The 12,938-nt window shown below is 38.8% G+C and overlaps 1 protein-coding gene and 1 long non-coding RNA gene across 2 annotated transcripts; both read right to left on the bottom strand.

The window, feature by feature from the left end:
- Positions 1–1,210: 1,210 nt before the first annotated feature.
- On the bottom strand, positions 1,211–9,405 carry LOC113729311 (uncharacterized). The gene is made up of 3 exons (XM_072077808.1): positions 7,954–9,405; positions 7,003–7,671; positions 1,211–1,348 (listed from the first exon to the last, which is right to left on the bottom strand). The coding sequence occupies exons 1-3, from the start codon at positions 9,403–9,405 to the stop codon at positions 1,211–1,213; spliced, it is 2,259 nt and encodes a 752-aa protein (XP_071933909.1).
- A 1,058-nt stretch (positions 9,406–10,463) lies between these two features.
- Positions 10,464–12,630, bottom strand: LOC140037342 (uncharacterized). The gene is made up of 2 exons (XR_011841268.1): positions 12,320–12,630; positions 10,464–10,921 (listed from the first exon to the last, which is right to left on the bottom strand). It is a non-coding gene; the product is annotated as an uncharacterized lncRNA (long non-coding RNA).
- Between the last annotated feature and the right edge of the window lie 308 nt (positions 12,631–12,938).

Here is a 12,938-nt window from a genome sequence, read left to right as displayed (position 1 = left end):
GGTTAGTTCTGAATTGGATAGGATATGTTGAGAAATAATCCTATCCTGTGTTTGATTGGAGATTGGATGAGGTAGGATTACTATTTTAATGACCAAAGCACCCTTAATTTGTAGATTCTTTTTAGTAAAATAATTTTATATTTTATAAAATATTATTAAAATAATTTAATATTTTTTAATAAAATAATTTAATAAAAAATTTAATATTTATAACTTTTATTAAAATAGAGTTGTTTGAAACTTTAAAATTATAAAGTAAATCAAGGATTTTGATAAATAAAAATTTGTATTCACTCAAACTCAACTCATTCTGGCCCTTAAAAATAGATTTTGACTAAATTTTTGAACCTAAATTAGAAGTACAATTACATATAGGCTGAATTTTGGCTAAATTAGGATTAAATCGATTAAAACCTAATCCATTGAAACGCTTTAAATGAGCCAAACTCAAGTTAACATAGAAGATTTTTCTTTAGACCGAGCTTGAACTTATTGAAATCCTCATTCACGAAACCCAATTGATAAAGTAATGCATTTATATAGAATTTGGTTTAGAAAATCAGGCTAATAAGGATAATTTAGTCCAACGACAATATAGTCCTTCTATTATGATGTTAGTAAGGAAAATTAGTCAAAAAAATTTTAAATAATTAATATGGGTAAATTAGTCAAAATTTTTAATATAATTAGTAGGGGCTAATTAGTCCACTTATTAGCATATTATTATGTGACAGTATAGTTATATAATGATCAGTATGAATTTGAATCATTCATAAGAGCAAATTAGTCTAAATATTGTTTTGTTGGTAGTAGGGGCAAAATAGTCAAAAAAAACTTTAAAATTAATTAGTAGGGGCTAATTAGTCCATTCATATTATATTGTCGTGTGAGAGTAGAGTTATATAATTATAAGAGTATAAATTTATATTTTTTGAAAGGTTAAATTAGTCTAAAATTTTATCATCCTATTTGTTAGTCATCCTAAAATGACTAATACCCCCTCTTTCATGGAGTTATTTTATCCCAGGAATAGGGGACTACTTCGGTTATGTAAGATGTGTCATCCCATGTATAAAAAGCAATTAAACATAGGATAACATATGATGATTAATCCAATCTTGTGCATAAAACATATTTTCCACATGAAGACTTTAAATTATTAAACAACCGAAAAGAAACTGTAGGTAATCTTACCGCTATGTACTCGCTCCTAAATCCACTTGATCCCTTGATTTTTGAGCCTCTCTTTCTTCATGTTATTTACATTAACTAGTGTCTCCTCATCAAGTTTACCACGTTCATCAATGGAAAGCTCATCAAATTCATCCATGCTCCCCTTGTTGTCAGCCTACATTACATGTAGCCGTAGATCAGAAAATGATGGGAAACTACTTCACTTTTTCGCAAAAGATACACTTTATTTCTTTAAGTAAATACTCTATCCGCACAACACAGATTTACCATTACATAATATTTCCAGCATTTCTTTAGATGTGCATAAAGCATTAAGAAAATGAAATACATTAGATGTCGTCTGTTGACTTGTAAGCTACCACATAAAACGAATAGTACAAGCAGTGCATCCGGTGTTACACACACTAGAGTATGTTAAATGTAAAATCTATACAGACATTGAAAGAAAACTCCACCATACAAAGCATTTATTCTCCTCTTGTTGCAAATTGAAAATCATAATTACGTACATGCGTTTTCATTATCCTATGGAGCATTGTATTTTGAGGATACAAGAGAAACGAATCCATCGAGAAAAATAAGAATGAAGAGTTGGCTAAAGAAGATTAAGCTGCAAAAACTCAGTGGCCAAGAGCATGTTACTAATTAGCTACAGTTTTTTACTTGGAAGAAGAATGCCACTTCGTCGTGCATATATAATTCTTGACAGAACGTACATTCTGCACAGCAAAACTAAGTTTGCACTGCTGAAGGACATATTAAACTAACTAGCAGATAAATAGGTGTACATTCTGCAGAAACTTACCGTTAGGTTGCTTCAAACCACCAAAGATAGGTGAAAAAAAGAGTCTTAGATGGTGATGAAAGTGAGACATTTACAGGTCAATCAGCCTTAAGGCAATGGTAAATTTGGTCCAGCGTGACCAGAAAAGCTGCAGGTTTGATTTATACGGACAGTACTCTTGTGTAGTACACATCTCCATTGGCTTATCAGGGCTTACATCAATTAAAATGTTAATGCAGGCTGTAGAAACAATGGATAGCAAACTAAAGACTTAGTTCATTCAATGATTAGAAGCGGCAAAACAATTGTAAAATCCAATCTAAAAGCCAACAAATCATGCAGAGAAGTTGTTAACTTTATTCCCAATATTCCCAATATCAGAAGTTGACTACACGCTTCAGTAGGCATTTAAAATGATCACAATAAAGCTACAGATGTCTAAAATCTAAACAAGATGAATAACTTACATCTAATGGATTCCAGTCAAAGTCTGAATCAAGCAAATTCTTCTTCCATAAAAGTGAGCATCTAATCAAGGGATGACTAATATAGTTTACTGTCAGGACCAGTTTGAAATTCCATAAAAGTGAACATAGATGTATGTAACTTACACATGAACAGGCAGAGATGCAATAGTTAGGATGACGAAGCACAGCTAATAGTCTCTGCAACCAAAATGGAGAGTATTACATATATTCATTTAACTTAAAACAACACCGTTTGAGGGAAGTATGCAAAACATGCAGACTAAGCACTTGTGCGTAGATAGTCCATTGAAGAGTTTAAGATTAGGAGTGTTACTACCTCTTAACCATTTCACAATTGCAATAATTGCCCATTTCATACTTAAAGGGTGACTTTACTAATCTAAACAAGTTAATGAACTGTCTAATTTCTAAATTCTTATACGAAATGCAAATATAAATGAAATTGCTCAAACACATACGGGATAGGGGTATATTGCAGGAAAAAACAACATACAAATGAGAAAAAAAGAGTCTAAAAATATAAAAAATATTTACGAAAATAGAATGAATAACATACAATACATGGATTTAATGTGCAAAAAGTCTAAGATTTTAGCATTGAACTATCCTATTTTTACAAATCTTCACTAGCATTGGATTAGCAAATAAAGGGGGGAAGGTGTCACAACTAGGACTGTACGTACTAGTGTGCTGGAGCTAAGCAGGCATTGTATACTAGAGCATGATATAAAAGGAGTAAACATAGAAAGCGCACTCGGCACGTAACAAATAAGCATGATATCTAAATGTCAATCCTTATGAAAGTGACAGGTGCCGAACCTGTGCAATAATAAATACCTACTCGAGAAAAATACAGATTTTTGTATATAGCGGTGAGTAGGGTCGAATCCACAGGGAGCAGGTAGGAAATTATTTCTTTCCAAGTCAGTAGAACAGAATTGGGGGATTTTCAATGGGAGGCACACAAATAAAATAAAATAAAACAAACAAAACTCAAAACTAACTCACAAAGTACAATTCACTGAAAATAGCAATTAACAAAAGTTCTACCCAAAGGATCAACTGCTCAGGCACGGTCCAATTAAATGCTCATCGATGCAAAGATATTTCACCCATTTATCACTAGGTTGGTTATAGCCATCAATAAGCTCTGACAACCAGCTCTTCCTTACTTTTTCGACAGTCAAGGTACGACCATTGACTGCTTCTCTAACCAGATAACAACCCTAGGTACGACCGTAGGAATTTAATTACCCAATTGCATTAAAGCCAGAAGAACCCAACCCTAACCAATAAACACGCTAAGAGGGTTTATTTAAATTAGATCTTGCGTTTCCCCATCATAAAACCAATTATGGTGGTTGCCACGGGGTGTTAACTAAATGAACAATTACGGATTCTATTTAATTAACGTGGCAGTAGGCTATTAAATTAAATCAAATACCCGGCCGTTGATATTCAATTAATCAAATACCCATGAACAATTAATTCAGGAAACGCACGAATAGCAATTAATTAGAGGAAATAATGAAGATTCGGTTAGATCTCACAGATATTATGGACCGCGCCTTCGCGTCAACCTTTGGGTAGAGGGGGAAATTAGCCGCTCCTCATCGTGTCAATCCCGCGTGATTTAATTGAATTCATTCAATTATTTGACGAAGAATTGGGGAAAGGAATTAATTGCGGCAACAACGGAGAAGACCCTGCTTTTGCATTCGTTCTAGGACCGTAATCGCAAAGCCAAAAAACCAACGCGAATTGTCTCAAAACAAGGGTTACAACCCAGGAGTCAAATCCGTACAAGACAAAAGCTAAAGGAGAGGAAGTTACGTCTTTTCCCGAAAAAAGAACAAAAGGAGATTTAAAGCTAAAAATCCAATTGCGGCTGACGGAAAGCGAAAGAAGAGAAAAAGCGTCTGACCGCCAAGAAACGTAGGAAAAGAAAACTAAGCCTCCAAAACAGATGATTCTTGAATCTTGCTTTTTCCTATCTCTTTATAGCCGCCGCAGGAGGTTTTTTTTCTTTTGGAAGCAACGTCTGGCCCAGTTGATTTAACAAAAGCTATTTCCCTTTTGGAGTTTTGATCCCATGCGCCTGGTCCACATGGACCACGGTCCGTCTTTCGGTTTCGTCCACCTTCTAAGGCGTGGCCACGCCTTGGAACGGGAAGTCTTCTGGAAATTCACCCTGCGAGATCATTTTTCATGCCTACCACCTACAATTCCCACAAATATCGAATATGAGTGAAATTCCAATTCTTAGTACCGTGAATAGCCAAAATTAGGACAGAATAGCAGTGCAAAATACGCCAAATAACCATTCTATCAAATCCCCCCACACCTAGACAATGCTTGCCCTCAAGCATTTCGGAGCTCAGAAGTACAACCAAGAGAGCAGAGGTCATGTAATAGTCTATACTAACACAAGCATCTAGGGTCCCTGACAACATCACCAAAAGTAGAACACACCGGACATGTTGTAATTCAAAGAGTATATACGAATACTAGGAACGCTCAATTCAACATCACGGAATGCCATTACCATAGGCTTGCACATTTATCACATCTCCACCCCTTAAAAGTGAACTAAACACATAAATCAAAGGGACTTTAATAGGGTTGTAACGGGGCTCAGGTGAAAGGCGAGCTAAGAATGTATGGATAGGGGGTAAAGTGTCAAGAGAATGTCCGAAACTCACCAATAACCACAGTGCTCTAACTGGAGGAGTTTCACTAACAAGGCAGTTTCCATTTGCTGTACACCATGTACACGTGACACAAATTTTTTCTTTTTTTTTTTTTTACTGCTCGCAAGGCGTGGGCACGCCTTGTAGCCCATAGTCCTCTGGTCACGAGGTCTCTTCATGATTTTTTTTTTTTTTCAAGAGACAGTCCTGTAGGGCGTGGGCACGCCCTGTAAGCCAAAGTCCTCTGGTCAGTGGCCTTTTTTCCCAATTTTCCCTCCTTTACACAAAGATATCATCATATAGCTCCTAATCTATCAGCACTTTCAACCCCAAATTCGTTTGCTTTGCACAAATGATGGATTTCAGACATCCCTTGACAACACATGGATAAACGAGAAAGTTTAAAGGGGTCTTGGGTTAACAAACACGGATATCAACCAGAAACGAAGGACAAAAGCTCAAATTGGTTCACTATTGGGATATAAAATGAGGGCTAGATTTTTTTTTTTTTTTTTTTTAGAAAGCTGAAGAGGGTTAAATCCTAAATGCCCTTATCATTTCAAATGCATCCAGTTCATCAAAATGCGGTCTCGACATGTACAAAATAGCAAGTTCTAGAATGTTCATACCATGTGCGATACCCACTCAATCAAACAAATTAGAGCAAACAAGAATAATATGCTCAAGTAAGGCTCAAAAGCTCCCCAAAAGTTACAAAAATGGGTGAATTCCAGCATACTCAACATTCAATGACATTGCCAAGGGAAACAAAATGCACAGCCAGCATATACGACCACATACCCACTCACATTGATTATGTCATTTATCATAGCAACATGCCCCAACACTAACAAGCATAGACATAACCAAAAAGCCGACTAACTACAATGTTTTTCATTTTTTTTTTCATTCATCCCATGTTATATATATATATATTTTTTTGAGTAATCAAAGCAAAAAGAACTAATGAAAAACAGAACTAATGGAAGCCACTCCCCCCACACCTAAGACCTACATTGTCCTCAATGTAGAAGAGACAAAATAAAGTAATAGGAGGAAAGAAGAGAAACTTCCCTGGCTACTGAAAAGGTGCGGCTGGAGCCTAAGGAGGCGGTGGATGCGGTGGAGTCGCGCGCTGGGTTCTGCTGCTGGATGCTGCGCGCGCACGCCAAGGCTCGCACGCGGTGGGCAGCTGGTAGGCCTGCTGGGCGTCGCGTGCGCTGCTGGTGCCGCGAGGTTGCGCGAGTAGCAGAAGGGGTCGCGCGAGGTTGATTTGAGCGGCGGCGGCGGACAGCGATGGTAGGCGGCGGCGAGCTTGACCAAAACAAAGGAGAAAGGTCTGGAAACGTAGGCAATAGAAATTTGGAGAAGATTGTCCAAGACTAGTCAAAGAAGAAGGGAAAGTGGAAGGAGTAGGGTCTTGGTCAAACTTTTTTTTTTTTTTTAATTTTTCGCTATCGGAGGGGTTGGAAGGCGTGGGCACGCCTTGGAGAGCATACTCTTCTGCCCACCACATCCAAATGATGTCCAAACGAACTCTTTTTTTTTTTTTTTGCAAGGCGTGGGCACGCCTTGGAACCCCTACTCTTCTGTCCAACACCACAAAAGCAACCAAAACATTAAGATAAAACTGAAAAATCATAAAGTAAGGAAAAATGATCACAACTAATATTGTAATCCTTGGGTTGCCTCCCAAGCAGCGCCTTTCTTTAACGTCTTTGGCTAGACACAGCACCACTCTTCAGTCTGGATGTAATTGAATTTTCCTTGTAATTGGTGGCCCTCCTCCAGGATCCACATGGCCATTGAGTGCAACTTTTTTCCTAAATTTTCTCTCCATTTTTACCTCATGAATTGCTTTTACCCTATAGGACTTGTTCGCAGCAACCTTGGATTTACCCCTATAAGCAAACTTAGAAAATTCTTGCACAGAGGGATTAGTGGTATACATAGCAAACACAGAATGAGAGTTAACAGGATGTTTCATTATATCAAAAATATTAAAGTGGACTATTTCTCCATCAAATTCCATCGTGAGAGTACCCTTACTAACGTCAATTTTAGTCTGGGCAGTACTCAAAAATGGTCTTCCTAATATAATGGGTGATGGATTTGGGGCACTTCTATCATCCATGTAAAGCACATAAAAATCAGCAGGAAAAATTAATCCATCTACTTGCACTAAAACATCCTCAACTATCCCATCCGGATAAGCACATGTACGATCAGCCAATTGAATTATTATCCCCGTTTCTTTTAAAGGTCCTAAATTTAGGGAATCATAGATTGATTTAGGCATCACATTAATAGAAGCTCCTAAATCTATCATGGCATTTTTGATACTAGAATGACCAATCTTACAGGGGATAGCAAACATACCTGGATCTCCGCATTTGGGTGGGAGTTTCCTCTGAAGTACAGCTGATACATTCTCTCCCACCATCACTCTTTCATCACCCCTTAGCTTCCTTTTGTTAACGCACAAGTCTTTCAAGAATTTTGCGTACTTGGGTACCTGTTTGATCGCGTCCAATAGGGGGATGTTTACTTGAACTTTGCGGAACACATCCAGGATTTCTTTTTCCTTCTCTGCCCTCTTTGTTTTTTCCAACCTGCAAGGAAAAGGAGGTAAGTTAGATTTAATAGTGGGCGGAGAAGTGAAGGTTACCTTAGGATCCTTGCGAATATGCCCTTCCTCTTCAATTTCCTTCTCTATCTCCTCTTCACTTTTGCTTTTTGAACTTTCCACTTTAGGCCCTTCCAGTTCCTTGCCACTCCTCAGCGTCATGGCACTTACATTCCTGGGATTTACTTCAGGTTGTGAGGGTAACTTTCCATAAGCGTGGGACTCCAAGCGATTGATGGCAGTTGCCATTTGGCTTATTCGAGCCTCCATATCCTTCATGCCTGCTTTTGTGTCCTGCTGGAACTGAGTGGTGCTCATGGTTAAGACTCTAGTTTCTTGCTGGAGTTGAGCCATATTTGTGGTCAATGACCTGGTCTCTTGCTGGAGCTGAGTGGTGGTCGTGACGAGTTGAGTGGTAGTCGTGGCCAAACTCTTGACAATTTCTTCCAAAGAACTCCCTGAGCTTGAGGACGAGGGTTGAGACTTATGTTGCCAAGGTTGCTGAAAACCTGGAGGCCGATTAGAGAATGCATTTTGTGGCCTACTACCATAGCTGAAATTGGGGTGATCTCTCCAACCAGGGTTGTACGTGTTGGAGTATGGGTCGTACGGTCTTTGAGGCGCGGGCACGCCTCCAGCCATGTTCACTTGTTCAGCTCCATCCTCTTGCAACATAGGGCATGAGTCAGTGAGGTGGTCCATGCTTGTGCATATTCCACACACCTTCGCTCGCGGCGTGTCTCTCATAGCTAATTGCCTAACAACTGACGTCAATTCTGACATTTGCTGCTGTAAGGATGAAATCTCTACCTCGTTGACTCTACGGGGAGGGTTGCTCTCACGGAAGCCAAATTGCTGGGAGTTCTCTGCCATGGCTTCGATGAGCTCCCACGCTTCCCTTGGTGTCTTGTTTGCCAGTGCTCCCCCACTTGCAGCGTCGATGATACTCCTATCGGTTGATTGGAGCCCTTCGTAGAAGTATTGGATTAACAGTTGCTCACTAATTTGATGCTGCGGGCATCTAGTGCACAACTTGTTAAACCTTTCCCAGTATTCGTACAAGGACTCACCGGGGTATTGTTTTATGCCGCAGATCTCCTTCCTCAAACTCGCAGCCCGGGATGCAGGGAAGAATTTTTCCAAGAATTTCTTTTTCAGCTGCGCCCACGTGGTAATACTACCTGCTGGTAGGTAGTACAGCCAATCTTTAGCTGCATCTTTGAGAGAGAACGGGAAGGCTCTCAGTCTAATTTGCTCTTCAGTGACCCCAGGAGGTTTCATACTAGAGCAGACCACCTCGAACTCCTTTACGTGCTTGTGGGGTTCTTCGCCAGAGAGACCATGGAAAGAGGGTAAGAGTTGAATTAATCCCGACTTCAGTTCGAAAGCTGTATTCTCAGCCAAAGCGGGGAATGTGATGCATAAGGGCTGGCGAGTCAGCTCCGGAGCAGCCAGCTCCCTCAATGTTTGGTTGTTGGCCATGCTTACTTCGTCTTCCGCTGACTCGTTTGCAGCAAATAAGTGCCCTTCTTTTTGCCTCTTGGTCTCTTGCCTTCGCCTACGCGCTGCCTTCTCTACCTCAGGATCGTATACCAATTCACCTGTGCGAGAAGAACGGGGCATAAACTAGCAAAAATACCAAGAAGAATAAAATAAAATAAAAACTGAATTTAAAAAGAAACAAATAATCCAAACGCCAACTCCCCGGCAACGGCGCCAAAAATTGACAGGTGCCGAACCTGTGCAATAATAAATACCTACTCGAGAAAAATACAGATTTTTGTATATAGCGGTGAGTAGGGTCGAATCCACAGGGAGCAGGTAGGAAATTATTTCTTTCCAAGTCAGTAGAACAGAATTGGGGGATTTTCAATGGGAGGCACACAAATAAAATAAAATAAAACAAACAAAACTCAAAACTAACTCACAAAGTACAATTCACTGAAAATAGCAATTAACAAAAGTTCTACCCAAAGGATCAACTGCTCAGGCACGGTCCAATTAAATGCTCATCGATGCAAAGATATTTCACCCATTTATCACTAGGTTGGTTATAGCCATCAATAAGCTCTGACAACCAGCTCTTCCTTACTTTTTCGACAGTCAAGGTACGACCATTGACTGCTTCTCTAACCAGATAACAACCCTAGGTACGACCGTAGGAATTTAATTACCCAATTGCATTAAAGCCAGAAGAACCCAACCCTAACCAATAAACACGCTAAGAGGGTTTATTTAAATTAGATCTTGCGTTTCCCCATCATAAAACCAATTATGGTGGTTGCCACGGGGTGTTAACTAAATGAACAATTACGGATTCTATTTAATTAACGTGGCAGTAGGCTATTAAATTAAATCAAATACCCGGCCGTTGATATTCAATTAATCAAATACCCATGAACAATTAATTCAGGAAACGCACGAATAGCAATTAATTAGAGGAAATAATGAAGATTCGGTTAGATCTCACAGATATTATGGACCGCGCCTTCGCGTCAACCTTTGGGTAGAGGGGGAAATTAGCCGCTCCTCATCGTGTCAATCCCGCGTGATTTAATTGAATTCATTCAATTATTTGACGAAGAATTGGGGAAAGGAATTAATTGCGGCAACAACGGAGAAGACCCTGCTTTTGCATTCGTTCTAGGACCGTAATCGCAAAGCCAAAAAACCAACGCGAATTGTCTCAAAACAAGGGTTACAACCCAGGAGTCAAATCCGTACAAGACAAAAGCTAAAGGAGAGGAAGTTACGTCTTTTCCCGAAAAAAGAACAAAAGGAGATTTAAAGCTAAAAATCCAATTGCGGCTGACGGAAAGCGAAAGAAGAGAAAAAGCGTCTGACCGCCAAGAAACGTAGGAAAAGAAAACTAAGCCTCCAAAACAGATGATTCTTGAATCTTGCTTTTTCCTATCTCTTTATAGCCGCCGCAGGAGGTTTTTTTTCTTTTGGAAGCAACGTCTGGCCCAGTTGATTTAACAAAAGCTATTTCCCTTTTGGAGTTTTGATCCCATGCGCCTGGTCCACATGGACCACGGTCCGTCTTTCGGTTTCGTCCACCTTCTAAGGCGTGGCCACGCCTTGGAACGGGAAGTCTTCTGGAAATTCACCCTGCGAGATCATTTTTCATGCCTACCACCTACAATTCCCACAAATATCGAATATGAGTGAAATTCCAATTCTTAGTACCGTGAATAGCCAAAATTAGGACAGAATAGCAGTGCAAAATACGCCAAATAACCATTCTATCAGAAAGCATGCAAATATGTAAGCACATAAGAGCACGTAACACACACAGGCCTTATCTATTACATTAGAGAACATAACTACAATCTGACAGGGAAATGATGAAAAATAAACCTATCTGTTATATGTGAGGTCTTAACTGCAATCTAACAAAGGGAAAATGAAAAAAATAAGTGAACTATTTTATTTATTTAAATGAATAGAACATGATAAAATTAGAGTAAAATAAACAAGCATTTTAAGAGTAAAATTATGACTAACAAGGTATTGTAATGGGAAACTAAGAAATTAAAACAACTTAGAACATATAAACACAAAATAGCACATAATTGAATGTAAAACCAAGAAGGGTACCCACTTTAAAGTGTCAGTTTAAGGTTTCCCTATTTAGAACTCACAACACGAACAAAAAGAATAAAGATACCACTATCATATCATAGTAATAAAAGACCAAAGCTAAGTCATTTAGTTGCAATAGTCATACAAAAACACATAAAAATGCACAATTGAGGAATAAAATAGTAATTAAAGAAATCAAACTACTCTAATTGAAAAATTATCATTCTAGTGGGACCTAATTGTAGCATTAGAGAGTTTTAATGGTCAAAATCATATTATTAAAAAGATTAGGGATCAAAATTAAAGTTCATGGACCAAAATACATTAAAAATGGACCTAGATGCAATAGAATCAAAGTTGTAGGCCTATAGTGAGGTTTCAAGAAATTGATGGACCAAATTGCAAATCTAGTTTCTGATTTTAAAACCCATTTTCAACCCTTTAGTGGAGCAGTGTAGTTTAGATCTAGGGCAATGCTATGTAGTTTTACTAAACTTGATTTTCCTTTTTTTGTTTCTGCTTTTTCCTTTTCCCTCTTCTTCTTCCTCAACCCTAGCCACTGCAGAAATGAGCACTGGCAACGGTAGTGCTGCCAGCCTTTGCCGCCACCAACCACCGCCCGTCATAGCCTTCCAGTGATAGATTTACCCCAAACTATCATCTTCCACTGAGTCTTTTGCATAGATTCCATTTCCGTCCTCGGTATTTAAAAAAGAAAAAAAAAGAAGTGAAAAGTAGCAAAAATAACTATTTACAACCAGATCTCAATTTCATAAACTCATTCAAAACAAGCACATACTTTACCAAACTTGTTCCAAATTGCTCCTCATTAGACGTATAACATAAATAAGCCCACAGATACAGCGTAAAAAATAACAAACTAAAAATAATAATTTGAAACTTTACAAAAACCCATTTCTTGAACTAGAACTTAAAGATTACTAAAAGGGACCTTGGCAACGGCTTTAGCTTTGCTATATAATGGCAGTGCTGCTCTCAAACTCTAGAAACTTTGGAGGAACCCAACGTCTTCATCCTGACTTTTTATTTCAAGTGTTTACTTGTGTGTGCAATTGTGTGTTTCTGTGTGTAGTGTGTGCTGCTAGGGAAGGAGTGGCCGAGAGAGGGAGAGAGAGAGAGAGGAAAAGAAAGAGTGTTAATTGTGTTGGTGAGTGTCACATGATAGAGAGAGCCGAGAGGGAGTTTTGTTTCCTGTTGCAAGAGATGCCAAAATGTACCAGGTTCATGAAAACTGAGGGATCAGAGAAAGTTAAATGGAGAAGAAAGAGAGTTAAGGGTCTGTTTGTTTGGAAGGAAAATTTTTTCCTGATTTTTTATTGTTTGGGGGGTTATTGCTTTGGGAAAAAAATTTTCTACCGAAAATACTTTACATCAGATGGTGTAAAATGACTTCCCTTATAAATGAACTGAAGTTATTTTCCATGTGCGCCTCGTAAGTCGTAAGACTACCCATTCAAGCTCTCCCACTAGCCTTAAGATTCAGAACAAAACCCATCACTTGTGCAATAGCCCACTAAAGATTTGTAATTTCCATCTCCTCCCAAACACCG

This window comes from Coffea arabica, chromosome 2e (assembly GCF_036785885.1).
Source record: "Coffea arabica cultivar ET-39 chromosome 2e, Coffea Arabica ET-39 HiFi, whole genome shotgun sequence".
In the NCBI taxonomy this organism is placed as follows: Eukaryota; Viridiplantae; Streptophyta; class Magnoliopsida; order Gentianales; family Rubiaceae; genus Coffea; species Coffea arabica.
Note: the sequence above shows the minus strand (reverse complement) of the source record. Positions and strands in the feature narration are given on the sequence as shown.